Consider the following 25,392-nt stretch of genomic DNA (forward strand, 5'->3'; position numbering starts at 1 on the left):
TGAGTGTAGGAGGCATATGCCATGATTTATTGGCCCGTAGATGGTCTTTGTGGCTTTAAAGAAACTCTATGCATCATGAGTGTCGGCTAAGTGCTGGATCTCTTGAGCTTTTTTCATTCACCATGTGTTTTTTAGTTCTCTGCTTCTTTGAACCTCAGCCTTAGCGTTGGCATGGGGTTTTTTTCTTATTGGCACAGTTTCTAACTCTTTACCAGATGTGATCCGAAGCGCCCTGTGATCTTTGGACAAAGGGCAGCATACAAATTTAATAAACCTATTGCCAGGGAGGAGTGACGGAGATAGGAAGTTTTCTTCGCAGGTGTGGGTGTGCCGAGGTTGTCACCCGCTCATCGTTGTTTACACACATCCTTCCCCCCGTTTATTTCGGATACGAAGTAAAGCCCTAGTTAGAGGAAGTTCTGCCTGCTATTTGCTATTTGTTTAACCAGAACCGCTTCACAGGGGAATGGCGGGGGGCGGTGTGGGAAAAAGAATTCATGTGGCAAAGACCTACATCAGGATCTGCTGGCCCAGTGGATCCTGCTGCCCGAGGCAGATGCCTCATCTGGCTTCATTTATGGGCTGGCTGTTAACAACCCATTATTACTGGTGACATGGTCTTCCAAGGAGGCACATGGAGACCTGGATACCTTGGGTGCTGACTCAGAGGCAAAGCAGCTTTTTCAAAGGCATGCTGCCACCTCATACACCTCTGACATAGGTGGCAACCTATGACGTTGTTGTTGTTTTTACTACATGAGTAAACAAAAGAATCAGTTTCAGGCTAAAGTGATTACCAGGGCCCAGTTCTGCACCTGAGTAACAGGGCTTCTATACCCTTTTAAACGTGTTTGTGCGTGTGTTATTGGCTTTTTCTTGCTTTTGTGAGGTAATCTGCGTTCCCTTTTTGCCTTCTTTTTTTTTTTTTACGCCCTGTAATCTTCGGGTGGAGGGCCCTATTATAGAAATACCACTATTAATAATAATGATGATGATAATAATTTAGCAGGGCGGGCCGCGGTCGCTTTGTACATCTCTGCCATCTCCACGCAGCTGCGCCGGCGGGAAACCGAGCCAACAGCGAGCGAGAGAAGAAAAAGACCGTACGACCAGCGGCCGTTTCTTTCCCTCACGACCGCTCCCTCCCACGCGCGCGCCCCCGCCCCTCAACGGTTTGCCGGCCCATCCTTCAACCAAGGTCGCGAAGGCCAATCCCCGACCGAAGACGTCACCCGCGTGCTCTCTCCCGCCCTCCGGGCGCCAGGCAGCCAATCGTCGTCGAGCCTTCGCTCCCGCTCTCCAATCGCGGAGCGGAGCCCGCCTCCCCTCCTCTGAATGCCTTCTCTAAAGCTCTGACAGGGTTAGCGAGTCAGTCGGCTGCAGGCTGTTGGCGGAGTAGGTTGCTGTGGTCCTTTCTCTCCTCCGTCCATCGTTTCTTTCCCGCTGTGCTCCTCTCTCTCACTCTGTCGCAGAGATGTCCGGGGCGGTTCTACTGGCGGCGGCCGTCGGGGTCGTCGTCGTCCTGGCCTTCCTGCTGCTGCTCTACATAGTGCTGCCCGTAAACAGCCCGAAGACCATGCCGCTGTCTGGCGCCCATGTCGTGGTGAGAGCCCCAGCCGAGGTTTCCTGGGGCGGTTTGCGGGGAGGAGGGCAGCGGGTATAGAAACGCGACATCCTCCTGCCCTTCGAAACCTTTATTTCCATACGTTGATCTGTGTATCTCAGTGTAGAGGGAAATAGCAGCTTCCCCCCCCCCCCAAAAAAACCCCTCTTCCCCTTTCAAACTGCGCAAGCAAAATTAACACCGTTGCTGAGGAGAGATGTTGTCTCCTCTTCCCCCCCCCCGCCAAAAAGGGGGGAAAGGGGGATTCAGGGATGTAGCGCTTGACTAGTAATTAGGAAAGGGTGTGGAAGGTCTGGGTTATGTTTAGCCTGAAGCAAAAGACGTGCTTTTTGTTTTTTTGAGGGGGGTGCCATTGTTTACAATTAGGGAATATTAGGAACGAGCTGGGTTATCTTTTAGATTTCCCCTTCCTGTCTCTAGATGCTCCTGTTTAGAAGCAGACTACTGGCACCCAAAAAAAAAAAATCGTTAAATAAGATCTTCCTCTCTTTCATATATCTGTTTTATCTCCTGGGAAAAGAAATGTGGGTTGGAAATCTTGAATTAAACAAGGCGTAATCTCAATTTATGGGTTTAGTAGTGTGTGCTGCAAACTGAATGGCATTTTAAAAAAGAAAAGAAAGAATGCTACTGCTTGGAATCAGTACCATATACATTTCATAGACTCATAGAGTTGTAAGGGACCTCTGAGGATCATCTAGTTCAACCCCCTGCATTGCAGAAATATGCACCCATTCAGGGGTTGAACCCATGACCTTGGTCTGAGCTATACTAGTTGGTCTTAAGGTAGGGGGTGGGGAACCTGTGGCCCACACTCCAGCATCATGTGGAGGAGCGCAGCTTCCTTTTTCCTGTCTTAAAGGGACACAATCACATACAAAATTGTGCTGATTGTCTTAATGTGTTATTCTCAGTACTGCCTACTAACAAAAGGAGGTGGAATTCGGGAGTTTACAATATAGATACTATCTTTGTTGAGAGAATAGAGGATTAAGAACCTGTAGCTCCTGGGTTACGGTTTCCGTTGGCCATGCTGGAAGAGGCTGATGAAAGCTAAAGTCCAGCAGCATTTGGAGGGCCACAGATACAGATGTCCACCCTAATGTAGTTGAAAGTCTGGGTTCAAGCCAGTTCATCCCCCCAGCAGTTGCTCTTAGTTGTGCCCTGTGCTCCTTTGGCCACCATAGAATACGGTACATTTTATTACATTAGACCATAGCACTGCAAAGCAAGATAGCAAAATTTAAACTAGATTACAGAATTTAGAGAAGTTATCTAAATTATATTTTTATATTCTCCTCCTTTAAAGTGGAGAGGATCCAAGGGGAGCTTGCCACCATAATTCATACTCCGTACAGATACGTAAGCTGGTACCTTCTCTGGACAGTAGAGAAGTGGATACATGTCACTTCACAGCAATCACATACCTAAAATGAAACTCTATATGTGAAGCATGATTTGTACTATTTAAGAGGAACAATTCCATGAGGAGACAAATGACATCATGTTATGAAGATGGAGACATGTGCAGAGATTCTTGATGTTGGAGCAATTGCTTAATCTGAGTCAAATTCATTATTGGTTCTTTGTTTATAATCTGCACAAATGATGGTGTGAAGCATGTTGTCCATGAAACTTACGTAAATGACATAAATAGTGGACTTACAGCCAAGCAATTTAAACATTTTATAGCAGTTCTTCGCCATTTTAGGTTTGGCTGTGTCTGGACGCTTAACTGAATTTCTCCTTTCTTGTGCCTATCTTTTTATTTTCTCTTTTTCTGAGGAATTTTGTTCCATGTGTGCAATGGAAGAATCTGGTGTCAGGAGAATGTTGTCTTTGCTAAATTGAAGAATAGGGATTCTGAGTTGACCGTTGCTACTTACTGGTATGCATAAAAAGTCTTGACATGGAGTTATTGCATAAGTAAGCTGATAAAGAGGGAAGTGGGTGGCCCTGTGGGTTAAACCACAGAGCCTAGAACTTGCTGATCAGAAGGTTGGCAGTTCGAATCCCCGTGATGGGGTGAGCTCCCGTTGCTCGGTCCCTGCTCTTGCCAACCTAGCAGTTTGAAAGCACGTTGAAGTGCAAGTAGATAAATAGGTACCGCTCCAGCGGGAAGGTAAACGGCATTTCTGTGCGCTGCTCTGATTCGCCAGAACCGGCTTAGTCATGCTGGCCACATGACCCGGAAGCTGTACACTGGCTCCCTTGGCCAATAAAACAAGATGAGCACCACAACCCCAGAGTCGGTCATGACTGGATCTAATGGTCAGGGGTCCCTTTACCTTTACTTTAAGCTGATAAAAGAATATGCAAGATTTTTAGTTGAATTGAAGAATTATTTAGCATGCGGAGCAGCTTACGTACTAATATCATATGTCTAATCATATGATATTATGATTAGACATATGGTACTCAAGACAAAACATGCTAAAAGCAAGGCACGCTTGGGAAACCCTCACTGTGATCAACTCCCGCCCGGAAACATATGTCCCCACTGTGGAAGGACACGTGGATCCAGAATTGGCCTCCACAGTCACTTACGAACTCACTGTTAAGACTGTGTTCTTGGAAGACAATCCTACTCGGCTACGAGTGATTGCCAAAGAAGAAGAATCATTTGTGATAAAGTTGCCTAATAGCAAATAAGCCTTACATCTATCAGAACTTGGAGGGATATAGCAGTCATGTTTAAAGGTAATCCTTTTATCCATAATCCTTCTATCCAAAGGATTCACAAATGCAGGTCAGTTTCTCATGCACCTTCTCATGCACTGTCTCTCATTCCTTCATGCTTTATCCTGTAATTCTTCCACTGCCTTTTGTAAGGGCTGAAACTGGCCCTGCAAGCACTTATCTTCTTTTGTGGGCATAAAACTGCACTCCTTTCTTACCAGCAAAATCAACACTGCTATTGCCACTAGGAAGTGTGGTGGAAACAAACTGGAACTTCTTGTCTGCGTAGGAAAGAATTGCTCTGTAACAAACCTCATATTTGCATTTTAATGGGACATTTTTTACATCCTTCTGTATCCTTGCACCAAATCACACTCACAAACCCTCCTTTGGGCTTGTGGATCTATGAACTTATCTTCCAGGGTTTCTAAATGGACATTCTATACCAAAGTATGGAAATGCAAAGCCTCGTTCTCATCATTGCTGTTGCAGCAGAAGAAACCATTTTTGTTTGTTCTTCTAGCCAGGCATTCCTAATTCTGACTAATTCACCTGGTATCAACATACTAGCTCTTCTAAAGCAGTTGTACGAGTGAGATATTTCTAGTCACACAATTCTTCCCATAAGGAGGACTCCAGCAAAGGATGTCATTTGTTCTTATGGCTTTAGCCTGTGAAACCACTGGTGAATTTCCTTGAAAGTTTAAGCGGTATATACTTTTAAAATAAAATTTAAAATAACGGATGTGCTGCCTTTGAAATGAGGAAAATATTATTTTTTAGATTTGAATAGTGAGGGAGAAGAGGTCTTCTTGAGAGATGATACTGAAAGGCTGCTTGTTTACAGGAATGAAAGATTTTGCTACTTGTGCGTTTTTGATTGGATTTTCCATTGAGTGAAGAACCTTTTTTATCGTAGAAGTTGCCCGTACCATGTTCTATCATGTTTTGGACATTGTACAGGAATTGATAATCTAGCATATGCAAAACTGGATCAAGAAGTACACACTGAACTAGGAGCCTCAAATCTGGCACTGCTTGGGCATTCTAAGAAACGACAACAACAACAAAATCAGCACAGTTTTGAAAGGTTCATTCTGCCATCTTATTTTAAATTGTGTCCAATTGTATGCAAACAGAGATGAGAATCTGTACATTTATCTCACGAACCATCATGCAAAAATTGATTATGATATTTTAGGAGCTGTCCAGATGCATAGCAAACAAGTATCCAGAAGTAGTAGAAGTTATGCTGCCTGTGCTTTAACTTAGGCGAGTTCATTAAATTGCCAATTTACCTAAATTATGATCTTGGTATAGTAATATACCGGAGCTGAAGGGGTATGAATTTGTTCATAGATGCATCTACCCCCTATTTGCCTTCCTCTACCCCCCCAAAAAGTAATCCTTACTGTGTTACCATGCTGAAAGTGAGCTGGGATGTCCATAGACAGCTTGCAGCTTTGTGATTGTGGTGGCAATTTTCAAAGCAATAGTTGTGGACAGTCATAACATTAGAAGCTGTCCACATGGCACCAAGAGGCATCTCATTACTTACGGAGGGGAAACACTATTGCACACATGTGAACAGACCCAGAGTTTGACGACTCTCTTCTCTAAAAGGCTTATAATTCTAATGTCTATGCTGTCAAGTTTATCAATTTAATCTCTATGCTTCCCCCCCTTCTCTTAAAAGGTAACCGGTGGTTCCAGTGGCATTGGGAAATGCGTTGCCATCGAATGCTTTAAGCAAGGGGCTTTTATAACACTTATTGCAAGAAATGAGGTAAATTTCTAGCATGCTTATTTAACAGTTATGATGCCCTGAAGCTGTTAATGAAAGGGTTTGAAGCAACAGTAATTATAACTAAAGCCCTAGTATTTAATTAAATAGTTAAAATCCTTGGGTCCAATCCTACTAAAGTTCACCAAATTTGAAAGCAACAGGGCTTAAATTAGTGATTACTGCACTAATTTTATCTGTATTGGGGCCTATTTGTTTCTCCAGAATAAATAAATAAATGACTGTTAGAGTTTGAATACAGTGCTTGAGTTAGCGAGAGTATTAAGCCAAAGCCAAACTGCTTATTCTATTGGCTATTCCATTTATAACCATTTACCTATGGTTGTGGGGTGTGGGGAACCTTTTCTCCTCCAGATGTAGTTGAATGACGACAACTATTCCAGCAAGCATGGCCAGTGGCCCAGGGATAAAGGGAGGTGTCGTCAAGCAACATCTGGAGCACTAAAGTTTCCTCACACACCTGGCCTGTAGATTCAGAGGCACTCTAACCATTTCTTCAGGAAAGTGGGATATGAGCAGCATTCATGTTTTAAAAATGGTTTTCTGCTTTGCTAGTATCTTGGATATTGCACCAAAGCAGAGAGTAATACTCCCACTTTTTGCACTCTTTTCAACTGTGAACATCTGGAAGGGGGATTTACTTGCATATCCCCTCTCTTCTGCTTAATACACTCAAAGCCATCCTTGGTTTGTTTCTAAAGTTTTCTAGTATAACAGAGTACAAAATATAGAATTCCAATCTTTGGAATTGGGAGGAGCAACAAGCTTTAAAGCAAGATTAATATTTAAGTCTTGCAGTTAGCTGATACATAAAATATTTGTTGGTAAGTAAGCTGAAATAGCTTTTTTCCCTCTGTATTGTTTTGATTGAGGGTGTGCTGCTTGTAAGCTGCCATTTATTTTATTCTTCTAAGCATCTATAGCCCACCTTTCTATGATAAAATCAAATGCGAAGCAGTTTACAAATAAAATAGAAGTCATTAAAATTTAAATTGTTTTATTGTCTGGTTAGTTTTCAAGCAGCAGTAAAAGAAAAAAATAATAGAAACCAGCAGATAAGCTAAGAGCCTATCAAGAGGCTCAACTAAAAAATTCCACCAAAGTAGAACACTTAACTGGAGTTTGGTCTTCAAGGCTGTGTGTGTGAAGTTAAAATGGTATGTGGGAAATTATCTTGAGCAGTGATAGCCAGAATTGCAGTTCTTCCATTTCTTAACAGGAGTTTGCATAGAGTACCATGAGGGCGTGGTGTCAGCAGTAGGCTGACAAATGTTTTTTGTTAAAAGAATTCAGTTACCTGCCTGAATTCTTGTAACTAGTACATGTGTGCACTGGGAAGTTTTACTAATCTTTACTTATCTTGTAATGCAATACACTTAGTATCTTGGGATGTGCTAGACTAAGAACTAAGTGTTGTATCCAGTGAAGTCATCCTATTAATGCAAGGATTCCCACCTCTGCAACAGGACTTCTGCATACAGTGGTACCTCAGGTTAAGAACTTAATTTGCTCTGGAGCTCCGTTCTTAACCTGAAACTGTTCTTAACCTGAGGTACCACTTTAGCTAATGGGGCCTCCTCCTGCTGCCTCGCCATTGTGCGATTTCGGTTCTCATCCTGAAGCAAAGTTCTTAACCCGAGGTACTATTTCTGGGTTAGCAGAGTCTGTAACCTGAAGTGTCTGTAACCCGAGCTACCACTGTATCTCTTCTGCCTCCCAGATGTGTTCTGGAGGGTTGGGGCCACCCCCCTTGCATGGTACAGGGAGGGGGAGCAGAAGTCGCATTGTTCAGGCAGAAGTCTTTGTGCAGGTATATAGCCTGTTGGCTACAGTCATATACACACTTCTGTAGGAGGGAGACTCACTGAATATAGTAAGGCTTTACCCCTTAATTAGATATACACAGGATGGCACTGCATATGTCATATAGGCAAAGCCAAAGCAAACTTCTGAAAATAAAGTATAACAGTGGATTTAATTTATGTTGGCCGAAGCAGAATGTTGTAAATATTTATAGAATTGGCAGTAAATTGACCAAGTAAGATGGCAATTCCTAAATGCATAAAGCACCTAAATGTTTGCTGCTATACTGCAATTTTTTTTAGAAGGCTTTCGTTCTGTCTATCTTAATTGTTTTAGCAGAATGTTCCAAATGTGCTTGTTTAATTCCAGTGCCGGCTATTGGAAGCAAAGAAAGAAATTGAGAAGTTCTCAGTTAATGATAAGCAGGTAAGATGACTATATTCTACCAGGTCTCTCAAATGTGTTAAGAAAATGCATGTTCTTTCTCTGACTTAATATAGAGCAGCAGTACTTGAATTACAAGTTATGGAGTAAATGTGTAGATAAGAGAAAATTGAGTAGCATATTGTGCCCTGTATAGTCATGTCATAGGTAAACTGAAAATTCTGTTTTAAAGAATTCTAAGTAATCCTAGACACATCCTGCAGTCAAAGGCCTCCTTTGGGTACTGTTGTGTTGTGAGCTATAATGCTAATACTTTGATTGCAATTTAAGAAAAAGGTGGGGTCAGTTCTTTTATAGAAAAGCTTATACAAAGCATGGAAGTGACATGACTTGCAATATAGAAGGCTGAAAATGTGCTTGATGTGCAATATTTAATGGTGTCTCTTTTTTCCTAAAAGAATAATTCCAGCTTCTGAAGAAGTTTGTCTTGCCTCTAGGGTATTATCAGTAGTCATTGGCAACAACGTAAAATCATTTCATATTACCTAAGTAGGTGTAAGAGTGTATTTTAAAGTTCTTTGTTAGCTACAGTTAAATATGACTAAAATACCATGCCAGTTTTATGAATTTGGCTCAATCTTAATTTATTCTTGAGATATCAGTATCTTTTTCTTGGTGACTTTGCTACCTGCCTTTTAAAATAAAGCTAATTTTTGCACAGGGATGATTTCATGTAAGCCCTAAAGATCAATATGTGAATGGGTCTTTGGCAATTTATTTTATGAATTTATATTCTGCTTTTCAGCTGAAGTCTTCAGAGCCATTCCTGGTACTTAATAAAATGTAATGAATGTGTCAAAAACATAACACTTTAAACCAAATAAAATTAGCCTCACAAGAGCAAGCCCCAGGCGTTGTCTTCTCCTGTGCCTCTCTCTCTTGCTTTTGGAATGTCTTGGGGTTGTTAAATTTCACTACATCAGTCTTTCATTTTGTCTTAGGTTGTGTTTAATAGAAGCATAGGAAGCTGCCATATATGAAACCATACCATTGGTCCATCTATCTCAGTATTGCATATGCTAACTTAATAGGGATCTGTTCCAGAATCTCATATAGGAGTTATCTCTGCCCTGCCGGAAATGTGAGGGACTCATGTTCTACATGCAAAGCAGATTCTATACTGCTTCTTTCCCTGGCATGTTGTGCATGCTTTATGGAAAACGAAGACTTAAGTGGCGGTAGAGAAAAGAAAAAGAATTTCATATGAGACTACAATCTGTTCTATAGCAGCCATCAACAAGGATGAACAGCGCAGTGTGGTTTCCTAATGCGCTTATCATTGGGAAAGTATTTTTCACTGTGTGGTGCAGTTGTTGTTTTTAGAACACTACAGTGTCCATTAATGATTGCACCACTTCACTTCAAAAGGAAGAAGAGGAAGAAGAACACACTTTTAGAAAGAATTCGGTTTTGTTGAATATTCCATAAGCACTAGCTTTCCAGCTTGCCAGTTGGAGCAATCCCCACCTCCTCTCCTGTGCACTTTTCTGAGGGTTCTACTTCCATACACAAGCCAATTTTAGGGGGTGCATAGCGGGGCAGGAGTGGGAGGAAAACCCCATTGCACAAGTGAATGTTCTTGCACAGAACTTGTATCTGATGGGACTTGTTAGACGAGTTCCACCCATTGAGCTCAATTGAATAGGCATCCACATGGAATTATTGTTGTTATTACCTGCCCTTCACCCTAAGCTCCAACGACAGGTTACAACATTAAGCATAATATTAAACATACAAAAATAAGGTGGGTCCTAAAAACATACACCTCAAATGTCAAAGGCAGGGTAAAGAGGTGCGTCTTCAGCATTCATTGGAAGCTGAATTATTAAGGACTAGACAGGTTGTTCAGGCTACAGATGCCTGCAGACTTTAGATCAGGCTTCCTCAACTTCGGGCCTCCGAATGTTTTGGGACTAGAATTCCCATCATCCCTGACCACTGGTCCTGCTAGCTAGGGATAATGGGAGTTGTAGGCCAAAAACATCTGGAGGGCTGAGGTTGAGGAAGCCTGCCTTAGACAAATTATAGCAAAGTGTCATTGCTATAGTCCAGGGGTGAAACCAGTTTTGAATCTTTTGAATCCTGGCTTTTGAATCCTGACTTGTTTAAAAGCCATTAACCATAATTCTCTATTTGCACATTAATGGGAATTTATGTTTAACTGCAGCTGTTAGGTTTGCTTCCCCGTTTACATGAAGTGAGGGAGCAAAGGGGCTCTTCACTGAGTGCATGAAAAAGTAATGCACATCCTGACTTATTAGGAATAAATTTGATAATTCAAAGCTCATCTGTAAAGTCTGAGCTAAATATTATTGCTTTGGAATATTAATTGGTTCTTCTCAAACGCCAAAGCAATATAATATCCCAGTACTTTATGTAGAAAACAGGAACTCTGCACTCCTCTCAACTAAAAGTGAAAGGCAGAGAAACATACAATGCACATGTTGAAATATGTCTCCTACCTGTGTTGCCAAAATAGTTTACTTGTTGAATTAAAAATTTGTCCATTTTACACTGTACATATCAAATGATATGGTCCTTCTTTTCCATTTACATAGGTTGTGCATTGTATCTCTCTTGATGTTTCCAAAGATGCTGCAAATGTGGAAAGGGCCCTTAAACAGGTAAGGAAATACTGGTTTTACCTGGCTGGCTCCCTCCCTCCATTTTTCAGTTGCAAGTGTTTATTGCAGAAATGTTCTGCTGACAGTAGTGATATTTGTGGACACAAATTTGTTATCTCACCTGCTATTTTTTTCTTTCCAGGCTCAAGAGAAGTTGGGTCCAGTTGACATGCTTGTAAATTGTGCTGGAACATCAGTTAATGGAAAGTTTGAAGATACTGACATCAGTATGTTTGAAGTAAGTAAGCCTGACTTCTCCTGTTTGAGTATGTACTGGTATACTAATTCAACGGCACCTAGAAAATCACACAGATTGAGAAATGTTTCTGAATGATAAAATTATATATAAAATTTACCTAACTTGTAGCAGCACATTTTATTGTCCATTTCAAATAAATGACCTAACATTCTTTTCTTTTTTTTCTAATCCCCCCATAGTTTTCCACTGGGTTGAATGTTTTCTATCTGTGTCATAGACCCAATAATTCTTATTAGATATTTATCGTGTCTAAAAATGTTTGCTGCCTTTAAACATCTATTATGAAAGGCCTTTAATGTATGTTGTGAAAGAGAAGTTTGCCATATGCTATTGTTACATAACTTTAATTCCTTGGGTAATACTTGCATGAACCACCACATTAACATGAAAGAAGAGTATTTCACAGCATGCAGAGTAGACAAGTATGTGGGAATAATACTTTTTCTGGAATACTTATATAACTGCAAAAGTGTATACAAATTTAATAGATAATAATACAGTAGTGCCCCGCAAGACGAACGCCTCGCAAGACGGAAAACCCGCTAGACGAAAGGGTTTTCCGTTTTGGAGGCGCTTCGCAAAACGAATTTCCCTATGGGCTTGCTTCGCAAGACGAAAATGTTTTGCAAGTTCCTGCGGGGTTTTTCCCCCTCCCCCCTTTTTTTCTAAGCAGCTAAGCCGCTTATCAGCTGATCCGCTAAGCTGATAAGCCGCTAAACCGCTAATAGCGCTAATCCGCTAAGCTGTCAATGGGCTTGCTTCGCAAGACGAAGAAACCGCTATACGAAGAGCCTCACGGAACGGATTAATTTCGTCTTGCGAGGCACCACTGTAATAACAGCAAAAGTGGGGCTCCCTAATTCAGCCTGTCTCAAATGAAATGTTTGCTTCATGTTGACGTTGGTCCATAGAGTCTCTTCAGTGGCTGACTTGTAAACAGTTCACATAAAGATTAACTAGGCTATGACTCATTTTCTCCTTGGCATATCATGGACAGGGGAGATGCAAAGTGCTCATAATTGCAGCAGCATACGCCAGCACACTGCTTATTCACATTATTAAATCATTATTTGTTCAATAATAATAATAATAGTTTCTATACTGCCCTTCATCCAAAGATCACAGGGCAATTTTCATTATAAACCATAATAATAATAATAATAATAATAACAACAACAACAACAACAACAACAACAATAATAATAATAATAATATAATTTATTATTTATTATTTATACCCCGCCCATCTGGCTGGGTTTCCCCAGCCACTCTGGGCGGCTTCCAACTGAATATTAAAAACAATACATGGTTTAATGTAACATGTGAACCAAGCCATTAATTAGTTTCAGAGGAAATTGAGAAGTGATTTTATAAAAGTAGAGCAGTTGCAAATGTCATTTTCTACTAGTTCTCTACTCGGTGCAGATTATGTAATTAGTAAACTGTTGTGTCTTAAATTTTTATTTACTGGATATAATTCCATTGCTTTATATATATTAACCGTTTGCTCCCATGCTTGCTCAGTGTTCACTATACCAGAGAAGGCTAACTTTTGGCCTGCTGTAGGTTGTTGACCTCCAATTACCATCATTCCTTACATGCCATGCACGCTAGCTGGGCCAGTGGAAGTGGAGTCCAGCAGCATATGGAGGGCCACAGGTTAGCCATCCCTTTTTAGTTGTGTTCAATCCTGGAGATGCTGGGGAGCAAATCTGGGATATTCTGCAGGTAAAACATGTATTTTACCACTTAGCTACAATGTTTCCCAGTTTAAAAGTTTGGCCACCCTTGTCCTCTCGGCAGGAGTTCCACAGGCAATCAAAACAGCAACCACATCACAAAGGTTACTGCTCATCATCAAAGGAATCCCCAAGTGGTTGCCTTCCAGCATGTTAATGGACTATAACACAGCATTTTACAGCTTGGAAACTCCATTTGTAACATGAAGCAACATCGCCCATAGTAGGAATTTTGCACTTGTTGGCGATGAGTATTAATATTGCCGATGCCTTGAGTTTAAAGCTGCAGAGCAGCAATCACACTTCGTTATTTCATTTCATTTACATTAATATCATACTTCGTTAATATAAAATATGTTAACTAGGCCTCCGACTTGTATGTTTGTCTACAGCAATTGATGGCTATCAACTATCTGGGTAGTGTCTACCCAACTCGGGCAGTAGTTACCACCATGAAGGAACGGAGGAGGGGAAGGATTGTGTTTGTGTCATCCCAGGCTGGACAAGTTGGACTGTTTGGTTATACTGCTTATTCTTCAACAAAGTTTGCTCTTCGAGGACTAGCTGAAGCTTTGCAAATGGAGGTATGATTCTCTGTTCCTTACCTGCATGTATCTTATAGTTTCTCTGTATAACATTAACAACAACAGCAACATATAAACAAAAAGAGCTAAAACCATAGGGGGAAATAATTAAAGAATCAAGTAAACATTAATAGTATTATATAAGAATATTGTACAATATAGTGTTGCCCCAAAATTACACAGGCTCAGCAACATTCAACGCTGTTTACAAGGCATAGACTTAGCTATTCTGTTGCAATAAGTGGTACAGTATTCCAGAGCGCATGACACCATTCGGCTCAGAAGGCCTGTATTGTATACGATTTGCAAAACTGTTCATTTAGTAGGGCTAGTTCTCAAAATGAGAAGTAATATTGTGTATTGAGTGTATTGAGCTGCTGTACTCTCAGATATTGTAGATCTGGTTTCGGGCAGAGCGTGCATATGCAAAATCGCATAGAGCCAAGAGTCCCCAGGATCGCCACCTTCCTGCCCAGCTGGAGCTCTAGAAAGGCAGCTCCCTCTTTCCCCCTCTGGTAGCTTTTTGTCCTCCCTATGGGCGGGCCAGAAGTACAGCCTGGAGAGCAACTGCAGTGCCGCCACCGCTGCCACTGCTCCCATGTCCTACCAGGAGTGGCTGGGCCTGCCCTTGCTAGAGAGGCACCCTCACAGTGGTTTGGATTTGCTGCAGCCCTTGCCTGCTGACAGTGTGGAGCAAGCCAGCCAAGCAGGGACTGGCACCTTATGCAGCTGCAGAACCACCATGCACACCTAATAGGAGGAGGAGGCAAGAGCCCGAGATGGCAGCAATGCAAGCAAGGCATTTGTTACCCAGGTTGCTTGTTCCTCCCCCTGCTATACTTCATTCGACCCTCTTCCCGCCGCATATCTCATGAGAATCCCAATGAGAAGCTCCCTCCCAGTAGCGGCTGGTGAGGTGGCAGAGGCAGAGGGTCACTGCTCTCCTTGCTTCCAAACAACATGTAGCTTTGCAGGAAGGCCTTCTTCACCAGGGTGTTTCTTGCAGAGAAGTGGCAGGAATGCTATTTTAAAAGGACAAGATTTCTCTTTGGCTTTCTGCTCGAGATAAAAATAGAGGCTGCAGCCAATAGTATAAAGTTGAGTTGCAGAAGCAGAGGTGTAGCAAGTTCAGGTGGTACAGATTTCTTTTTTGTCACCCCCCCCCCCCCAATTTAAATTATTAAAAGAAGGGAAAATAAGATACTTGCAGTTGCAAGTGTTATTTTCTGGTTTATATACTTAACATTGTAAGCATAAGCACTTAAAACCCCTGCAGACACCATGGCTTCAGTATCAGCCAGAAACAAATTTCTTCTCACCCACCACCCCATTGCTCTGTTCACTATCTAGCCTGATGGTAGAACTTGACCATTAGGTCCAGTTGTGGCCGACTCTGGGGTTGTGGCGCTCATCTCGCTTTATTGGCCGAGGGAGCTGGCGTACAGCTTCTGGGTCATGTGGCCAGCATGACGAAGCCGCTTCTGGCAAACCAGAGCAGCACACGGAAACGCCGTTTACCTTCCCGCCAGAGCGGTACCTATTTATCTACTTGCATTTTGAGGTGCTTTCGAACTGCTAGGTTGGCAGAAGCAGGGACTGAGCAACGGGAGCTCACCCCATTGCGGGGATTTGAACCGCCGACCTTCTGATCGGCAAGTCCTAGGCTCTGGTTCAACCCACAATGCCACCCGCATCCCTATTTTGCAGTAGATAGGCCTAATAATGGAACTGCCCTAATAAGGATGTGTGTTTTCCTTATGGTTTGGTGCAGCTCCCTTTACTTTTACAATGCCGCTTAAAACAGGTGGCTAATCTGTGTCCCTCCAGGTGTTGCTGGACTACAACTCCCATCATTCCTATTGGCCATACTAGCTGGGACCAGTGGGAGACGTAGTCCAGCAACATCTGGAGGGACACAGGCTAGCCCCTCAGCCCCCCGTTTTAAAGCTGACCATGTAATGCACCATATCAGAAGCACAAATCCCTTTCAAGGGGCCATTTCCCTCCCCTCCCCCTTGTGTTTTTTCAAAGTATCTGCCCCAAACAACTCTGCAACTCAAACACTTGCTCATTCTTTTGATACATTTGAGTTAGTCCTAATAAAGTATTGTTCAACTTCAGCTATTGGGCTGCTGTTGTTTTAATTAAATGGACCATTTCAAAAAGAAACTGATGTTCATAGGCTGCAGTTCTACACCTACTTTCCTGGGATGAATTCCCATGGAACTCGGTGCAGCTTCTAAGTAGACATGCAAAGGAGGGGACAGTTGTTTAAGCACCATCTCAGCAGCTCTTTGAACAATGAGAAACAATTTTCATGCTAACGTGAATACATTCTTATATTAATTCTCTCCTGAAATGTTGGATGTATGGATCTTAACTTGTGTTTTTTTGGGGGTGTTAGGAGGCACTGATGTATCTCTTGGCATCATCCAGCTTCTGTGTTTGAAAGACATGTTTGTTTGTTTTATTAATATTATTATTAGTTCCTGAATATCTGGCACACATGGGCCACAATAATCATATGGACATAGAAAAGCAGGGGGGAACATCTTGGTAGCTTTTTTGTAAATATCCCTGCTACATAAGAATAGCCTTGCCTGATCAAAGGGTCCTGTTCTCTCCCCTCTTGTCCATCTCCAGCTAAGGCAGGGACAGTGGCAGAGTTAGCTGCATGGGTGCCCAGAGCCCATGTTGTGCACTTAGGGGGGCAATCCACTGTGTATGGGGGTGGCGGGGCAAGCCCCCATGGTGTGCCTTTTTGTCACCTTCCCAGGGATGACACCTGGGGCCGAGCACCCCCCTTCCTACGCCCCTGTGCGCAAGTAAAATGTCCGTAAGATACAATCCCACTATATGCCTCTTTGTTCATATTACGTTGTATATCTTTGTGAAAACAAGTAAGCATGGGAAAGCTCAATATATTAGAGCGTGAACTAAATATTTTTCTCAACGTAACAGGTCAAGCCCTATAATATCTACGTCACAGTTGCCTATCCTCCAGATACAGACACACCTGGCTTTGCAGAGGAAAGTCAGACAAAGGTAATTTTATGTTCCTCTTTATTGTCATGCAAAATACATACTTACATAAAGTAAAAGGATCAATAGGTACAAAACAAAAAAGAATGATCCCATGATGTGCTTAATGCTAAATCTAAACCTTGAGTATAAGTGTGTACTCAACTTTTAGTCACAGGAAAGGAGTTATATTATGTCACTCCTTGGTATATACAGTGTTTCAAATTAGCAGAAAACCTTTTAAATCTTAAGAGATGGAATATTCCAAAAAGTTAACTTATTAATACAACATTAAGACAATACTTGCTTGTTTCTGGGCATGTCCATATTGAGTTTATCCCATATGGCTTTTTATGTTTTAAAAAACAAAACCTTTTTTGAAAATATTCACATAACACAATTTTGATATAACTTTTTTTTTCCTTAACTGATTCTATACTGTCTGTTTTTCATCTCTCCCCAGAGTGGCTGGGGAAACTCAACCAGATGGGCGGGGTATAAATTATTAATTAATTAATTAATTAATTAATTATTCTGTAAGTTGCTTTGAGTTACTTTTCGGGGTTTTTAAAAAGCAATTAAGTGCAGTTATTATCCACTTCTGCATAATGCCACATTGAATTGGTTTAATATTCCATTCTTACTAAAATGCTGCATAAGCAAGATAGAAACCAACAGTGAACGTGTAGGAGACAAATATTTAAACTTAACTCACACTTTCCATGACACAGGACTAACATTACTAATTCCTTTGCCTAATTTCTTGTCTTATCCATCCACAGGGTAGCATTAGGTAGAACCTCAAGGAAAACCTCCAGCAGGTTCTCTGTTTCTTTTTAGTCAAATATTCTGTGCAGGCGGTGTCTCCTCAAAAGCTGTCCCCCCCCCAATCTTTTCTGATGGGCTATCAGGGGTGGCCAACTCCCAAGAGACTGCGATCTACTCACAGAATTATAAACTGGCAGTGATCTACCCCTGTTTTTGGGGGCTTCAGGTCAAAGTTGTTGACCTTTTTGGGGAAAGGAAGGCCCTGTTTTTGGGGGGAGGAGAAAAGCCCAGTTTTTTTGGGGGGGGTGAGAAAGAGAAACAGCCACTCACCAATAGATCGCTGGGGAAACAAACAACCTCACTGAGGAAACTCCGTCTTCCGTTCTGCAGATCGTGCAACAATGGAGGGCAGGGCGAGGGGCTGGGGCCGGAATGGGACCCAGCAATCAACCACGATCTACCAAATCCTCCTGGGGATCTACCAGTAGATCGCAATCGACCTCTTGGACATCCCTGGGCTATAGCAAGTTAGGGCATAAGATCACCATAGAAATCTTGCCAAGTAATTTCAGATGAGGCTTACTTGTTTGTCCTAAAATTCAGGGTTGTTTAATAATCTAAACCTGGATCTCTTGCCTTTTTATAAAATGTTGTTTCTATTGCACCACCTTCATTTATTTTGATGTTATATATTTAAATTAAAACTTAATGTAGGTTGATGTGGGTGGATGAAACAGGAAGAAAAGTGTTGCATCAATCTTTTACTGTATTGCCCTGAGCATTCTTGTTGCACATTTAACAATCATACAGCAATAAAAGTTACCAAACAAAACCCTCCTACAGGAGATCTTCGGATTGTTCTTAGTTGGCCAATGTAATGAAAGTTTTTGAGTTTGCCTTTAATCTTGCTTTTGAATTGGTGGCAGGATAGCCATATGCTACTAAGCTCCACATTCTTTCACATTCCTTGTTTCAGTTCCTAATAGTTATAGAAAGCTGGTTTGAAAACATGAAAGAAGACTATCCTTTTGTAAAAAAAACCAAACTTTAATGGTCTGTGACCCTAAAGAATGTTGTCCCCGCCCCGAATCATTTTTAAAAATCTGTTAAATGTTTCAGGGTGAAAGTATTAACAATTGAATACGAAGCAGTTTAGGGTGGCAAAACATCTTTGCTTTTATTACTCTTGAGTAATGAATTGTCCAGAGGCCAGTTTCTGTCAACTACATCTCAGGATTTAGTCAAACAATGAGTTTCCACTTGACTTTCGGGCACGTATGAGAGCCCTACTTGTGAACTTCAAACTCCAAAATATTTCCATTTAATCCTGTGTTAGCAAGTGATATTTAACAATACTAACTTAACCAAATTCCTGCCTCATAAGCCCCTTTAAGGCCTTTCTTTACTCTTCCAGAGAGGACTGAATCAGGTGAACTGCAAATGAACAAATACCTTAATCACATTGACAGATACTAATTAGCTCAGTGTTTTCTAAGAGGAAACAGTTTGACAAGATGAAAGGATGAAAAAGACAAACACTAGAACTCTGTGGTATCAGGCTTAATGCAAGAATGAATATAAGATCACATTTTTATCTTTTCTCAACATTTCTGCAAGATCATATAGGCAACAATGCATTCCTTGAAGCGAAGATTTATAAGCAGGCTCTTTAGGTAGCAAGAATTTACAAAGTTGATCTAAGCTAATGAAAATCAGGTTTAAAAGTGTTAGAGTCAATTCTCCTGGGAGCATAATATCAATTTATTTTTCTGTAATATTTGTGTCAGAGATACCTGCTGAATATGAGAAAACTGTCTCCACATAAAGATGTGTGTTTATGATAGCGACCAGCAGAATGTTGCATCTAAAATGTTGCACTAATTCTAGTTTCACTCTTCCTATTATTAAAGAAAACTGCATGTACACTTAGAATTTGCATTCGCTTGTAATCTAATGATAAATATAATATCAACAAATGCAACTATAAACACACCTCTTGACCTGAATATTTCTTGTAAAAAAAATGTCCAGATGGTCTTATGTTTCTTATCAGATGTGAGGTGAACTGTGGTTGTACTTGGTAACATTTCATCTGCTGTTATATGTATGTAATCTCTTTATTTACTTTTGCTCAAGATTTTAGAGACTAAGCTTATTTCAGAAACATCATCGGTCTGCAAACCTGATCATGTGGCCAGAATAATTGTTAAAGATGCCGTTGTAAGTAAAATGCTGTATTTGTATAAAATGCTTTTGTGGGTGGAAAACATGGGTAACTTGCTAGTTTATTATAAGGGGAAAGGTTGTCTGTGTTTGTCTACTACCTTTTCTGAATACTAGAATTTTTATATAAAGAGAGCCTTTAGATACAATCCTAACCCACTTACCTGGGAATAAGTCCCATTCAATTCAGTAGGACTTATTTCTGAGTAGATATATCTAGGATTGCACCGTTTTAAACAGTGCCATCATTTTGCATAGGCAAAATTAGAAAGGGCCCTTCTCCCAAGGTTAGAAATTTAAAGTAGACACCAAATAAAACTGGGGATGGGATAAATGTGGCAGTTGCCCTTACATGTAATTGGTTCTAGTTACAAATTGTCCCTCTACCTGAACTGCGTGCTTGCTTTGAAATAGGGTTTGTGTTAATGGATTTTGTTTTGTTCTGGCTTTTTAAAATGGATTTTCAATTATGTTGTCATTTACTCTTTTTGTTCTTTTGTGTTTCTTAATTAAAGGTCACTTCACTTCCCCCCCCCCTTAATATTTCAACTTTGCAAATGTTGAAATATTATTACATGGGAGCAGGTTAAAAATGCATTTCAAATTTTAAATTAGTAGACTTGATATTCAAAAACTCAAGGTGCCCTGTTTCAACACAGGTTGACTGAAATGGCCTGATTCAAGTCTGGCACATGGTTCTTTTAAAAATAAACTGCTTTGGGAGCCAATCTTGGCCAACAAGCACAGTATAAATAATAGTGGTGATTCCTAGGTTTCAAAAGGGTGGAATATAAAAATAGCTGTTTCTGTACCACAAGCATTTTATTTCACAATATTTTTTTAAAAAGCATGTGTCTGCCTGAACCACATGTATACCACTTTGGGATATTAGATGATGCAATATATATATATATATATATATATATATATATATATATATATATATATATTTCAGACTATAGGTACAGTCTTGTCCATGCTTAAACAGAAACACGTACCTTTAAGATCAGATTTTTTTAAAAAAATCCTGTCAGATTTTTTTTAATATAAAGTATTAAACTCTTCTTGCCCCTTGGTAAGAAACACATCCTATTTTTATAAAATTGTTTGGAAACCACCTGACTTCTTTCTCCATTCCCCCCCCCCCAATCCAGCAAGGAAAATTTGCCAGTTCTGTTGGCACAGATGGTCACATGTTAACAATATTGACTGGTGGAATGTCGCCTATCTCTTCTCTGGCTGAAGCCCTACAGGCGGTATGTAACAAAGTAATATCAAATGATGAAGTTTCAAAATCTGTTGGGTTCTTTTAGTGCTGTGGTACACTCACATTTATTGGTTCAATGTAATTCAAAATCTAGTCTTTGTGCAGCAGATCCCTTCAGTGCAGTAAGCTTACTAAAGTAAAGAGTGATCAGGAAGTATTCTACTTCTTGGCAGCAAAAGCTGCTCTATCCAATGAATTGTGAGATAAACCCACTGAGGTCTACATGTATTTATTTTGGTAGAGTTGAAAGGTGGGCCATCTTTTCTTTTTGTTTCAATTAATAACCTATAACTTGATCATACCCAAAATGTTTCATTGAGCAATGTCAATGATTCTTGACCTATAGTTGTTGTTTTTTAATTGTGTCACATTTATCTATTAAAATAAGTAAAGCTTATTTACTATGATTAAAAGCTAGACCTGTCTGTCAAAACAGAAGGTTCTCTGACCTCACCACCTTCTTCTGCTCATTCTCTGGGTATTTCCCCAGTGATCTTGGGTTCTTTTCCCAGAAAAGATAACTGGGAAGGGGGAAGAACAGCTGTGCATTTAGCTTTATGGAAAAACAAAAATAGCAGAGCTATTCAGAAAGTTAGGTACACCCTGATATGCCTTGGCACACCTTGTTAATGGTGCAGTCCAAATCAGTAATAAGAGACCACCCCTAATCACCTTGTTGTTCAGTTAGACCAGAGCCAGTGCACATCCCTACTGTCTGGGAGATGGATAACTGGGGTTAGGTCCATCTTATCCAGAAAGCATTGCAACCTCCAAACAGGCTCAAGCTGGTGTGAAATAACTTCCCAGCCATAAATCCAGGTCAATATGTACCACAAACACACACAAGATGCATGCCTTCTGCTTCAGGATTATAGTTTCATCCAGAATGATAATCCTTTGTCAGATCATCAGAATCTCTGACCAGCAATACCTGTTTTAAGCTTCAGTATTCGGCTGCCTTTTGTTCATAGCAACATCTGTTTTGTTAACAAGAACAAATCTCTTAACGTCTTGTGAATTGGTTCACATGAAGTGCCAAACAATGGTTCTACTTCTTCCCCTCCAATGCTTTGTTTATTAGTTCCTGGTTTGTGGCAAAGAATGTGCTGTTGTGTCCAAACTGAAAAACTAGTTTGTGATAGGCTTGTATCCTAGAATGGAGGTCATGTGCAAACTGGAGTGTGCCTGTTGCAGCAAACCAGAAACCATCTAAACCGAAAGTCAGATGTGAAAGGGAGAGCATGTGAGCGCAGAGCTTGCTCTTATATCACCAAGCCATAGTTTGGCATATATGAATGTCTTGCATCTCCTTAATGTTTACCTGCAGAAATTGCCATGTATTTCAGAAAGGATAACCAAATGCACAGCTAAACTACTGAACTCATGCAAGTAAAGCTGGAAATCATACAATCTGGACTTGATCTTGAGATCAAGCAGCTTGCAAATGTATGCCTATGTTAAATTGGACTGCTGCTATCCATCTGGCAAATGTCTCCTCAGCCTTGCTGGGCCTGCTAGACATTCATTGAATCTGTTCATCATAAGGTTGTTTCACATTGTTTGCCTGTGACTTTTCTACTGGTTACGCATTATTATTCTCCAGGGAGCAATGCAACCCTAAATCATGTTCTCTTCTACAAATTTAAAACAACACTAGTCATTCTGTAGTCTTTTGCATTGTTTCTGCTTCAGGTAGATTGTTGTGCAGATACATGGGGCAGGTGATTCATTCACTAGCTTCCAAAGGGGGGGAAATATTAAAATAAGGTCCCTTCCAACCATGTGACTATATTTCATAGTACTTTCAAATAACTTATTAATTTATTTTAATTAGAGAACAAAATATACATCTCAAGCTTTGTTTAAATAAGACTAATCTTTAATAGAACAGTCCTTTTTCACATAATAATTGAGTGCTTGGTGAACCACACTTCTGATCATCAAATCTGATGAGAGAAAATATTAAATGACCACTAAGCAGAAGTATGTTGAATAAGATCTCTCCTTCTCTCCCTTTACAGCTTATTTTCCTGGGCTTTTTCCGCTTGCTTGCCCTGTATTATATAGCAGGTTTTGACAGCATAGTTCGTCGTTGCATGGCCAAAAAAGAGAAATCTGAAAAGACGGACTGAAACAGAATGGGTGCTATTTAAAAAGTTGGACAGTTTGCTGCTAAACGGGACTGTATCTGTGGCCTGAGTATGTCTCACAGAAATGTGGAAGAGATGATATTTTCGGTGGTGAAAGAAGGAAACTGAACTACTCTAGAAAAAGAGACTATGCAAAGGTGCTAATGAAGAAAACTGGGTTTTTTGGGTTGTTGTTGCTTTTCTGTGATTTGAAGGAATAACCAGATTGTTGCCTTAGAAGTAAGCTTTTTGAGAAGAGTAGAACTTAAGAGTGACCTATTTTGATGGTATTTCTGGACCAATACTAATTGTCAGCAGTGATGAAAGAGTTAATTCTGTTATCCACTTCTTAATCTGAAGAACTGATTTGGTAAATTCCTCCCACACAACAGTAACACCTCAACTCTCCTACAGAAGGCCCAGCTTGTGTATTATCTTGATTACATGGTTTCTGCCCGAGAGCTGGACCTTGTAGGCCCTGTTCTGCATGAGTTGGTTCAAATGGCTGTGCAAAGTCTAGTCAAAGCAGCAAAAACTATCCAAAGATGAAATATTTCAGCTCTGGGACAATACATGAATTGGGCCACAGTCTTTTGTGAAGAGGCAGTTTTTAAATATAGCATATTAATTTGTTGAGGGGAGAGTTCTCTTTAAATGAGCTGCCCCCTCCTTGAGATAGGAGGCGATATTTGCATGTGGATATTACCAAGCTGGAGATTCAATATTTGAATTGGCTCTTGGGAAACCTCATTTGAGATTGAGTTTTCTCCCACCAGATTGTTGGATTTTGACATTCCACTCTTGACACATATGGTGAGTTGTGTTAATATTGTGTTAAATGCTATATTAAGGAATTTCTTGATGGCAGAGTCTTACGCATATCTGCAGGAGAAATGACGTATGCTTTAAATAGTTGTAGATCTTCAGCAGAGATCAAGGGACCCCCCAATCCTTACTGAGATACTAGGGGAGGACTATAAGCAAAACAGAAGTTGTCCATTTTTTTGTTATCTGTAACACGTTCATGTTTATTTTTGCCAGCTCTGTAAAAGACAGGTGGGCTTTAACACTGTAGAAATTGAAGGAGAGAATAGGGTGCTAGAGAGAACTTAATGTAGCACAAGGAAGTGCCTAGGTCCTTACTCTGATGGTGCAGTGGAACTTGCAAAACTATATTGTCTCTAAGGTTTCATTCACAGCATGCCAATCTCATTACCTACATGGAATCTGGACTTACACAAAGTCCCTGAGTGGATTTTGGGAACCATATTTGCTGTGTATAAATTGACTGGTTCCCATTGGTTGCAGATACGCTGAACCCCAGTGTTGAACTGGTTCATAAAAATTCCTGCTACCCTTTGTCATTTTCCAAGTGCCTAAAAGACTGTTAAGAGACTCTACTTGCCAGTTTGTTGGTTAGCCAAGATTTTCTTTAAAAAATAAAATAAAATAAAAAGGGAAACACTTTTTAAACTGCCCTTTGGAGAAGATTATTCAAATCAAGTCCAGCAGCTTCTGGTTCAATTATAGTCTTCCAATTTTAATAGATTTTTAGATTCTCAAAATAGATGAAATCACAATACCAACTGCTTGAGATTAATACTATAGTAGTTATGTTTACTTATTTTTGCTACAGTTACCCAGCTGTTTTGTAAGTAAACCTGGAAAGTGCCAATTCTAACAAAAGCACTTGGAGCATTGGGCTTTTTGAGGGGCTGAGAGGATTGCCAGTTAGAAGGGAAGGAAGGAAATAATGTAGAAATAATAACGGATAAACTGGGCTTGGTGTTGTCGCAAAAGCATAAAAACTTGCTTCGTATCATTCCGGTTAGAAACTGAGTCACAAAAAGCATCTTTGCATGTATGTCTTGCTACTGTTTTAATGGGAACTGTTGCAAGGAGAATTTGCTCTCCCTGTTTGCCATAATGCTTTGGTTTTCTAGACCTGCTAGGATAGCCCTTCAAGCTGGCCAACACACTTAGTTCAAATAATAAATTCTAGATCCTTTAAAGCAATTTGGACATGCCAACTAATCAACAGTTTAAAGAAGAACGAATCTCTTCTACATGTGCTTAATGACATGTTAACTTTCCTGTTCATTCTGCGCCTTTACTGTGCTTATCTGTGGATGGATTATGCCCTTGGTTTCTTCAGTGTCTTGAACTAAAACAAAAAATTCTAATGTTATGGAGCATTATGGCTCATTTGACTCAAATACATATAATAGTATGCTAAAGAACAAATGGAAGTGGGTAACTAGCTTACAAATGTATACTGTGAAAAACTTTAGGCACTTTTAAATGTTAATATTGAATGAAGCTAAAACTCATAGCTCATTTATGCTTGCTGTTTCATGAAGTGTTGTGCCAGAATACTAAATTTTAATATTTTGTATTCACCAAATAAATGAAAATTGCATTTAA

General features: G+C 40.3%; 1 protein-coding gene across 1 annotated transcript; it reads left to right on the forward strand.

Annotated features, from left to right (window-relative positions):
* Positions 1-1,330: 1,330 nt before the first annotated feature.
* Positions 1,331-25,392, forward strand: KDSR (3-ketodihydrosphingosine reductase). Its single transcript, XM_083747411.1, has 10 exons — positions 1,331-1,603; positions 6,000-6,089; positions 8,280-8,336; positions 10,913-10,978; positions 11,121-11,216; positions 13,369-13,560; positions 16,522-16,605; positions 19,486-19,569; positions 20,727-20,828; positions 22,861-25,392. Exons 1-10 carry the CDS (start codon positions 1,475-1,477, stop codon positions 22,969-22,971), a joined length of 1,011 nt encoding a protein of 336 aa, XP_083603537.1. The 5' UTR covers positions 1,331-1,474; the 3' UTR covers positions 22,972-25,392.

This window comes from Podarcis gaigeae (assembly GCF_964106915.1).
Source record: "Podarcis gaigeae genome assembly, chromosome: 7".
NCBI classification, from domain to species: domain Eukaryota; kingdom Metazoa; phylum Chordata; class Lepidosauria; order Squamata; family Lacertidae; genus Podarcis; species Podarcis gaigeae.

Bases quoted from the DNA above. Each gene is read 5' to 3' on its own strand.
- KDSR (XM_083747411.1), top strand. From the start codon at position 1,475: ATGTCCGGGGCGGTTCTACTGGCGGCGGCCGTCGGGGTCGTCGTCGTC. The intron at 10,979-11,120 runs GTAAGGAAATAC...TTTTCTTTCCAG, and splicing joins TGGAAAGGGCCCTTAAACAG to GCTCAAGAGAAGTTGGGTCC. The intron at 19,570-20,726 runs GTAAGTAAAATG...CCCCCAATCCAG, and splicing joins TAATTGTTAAAGATGCCGTT to CAAGGAAAATTTGCCAGTTC.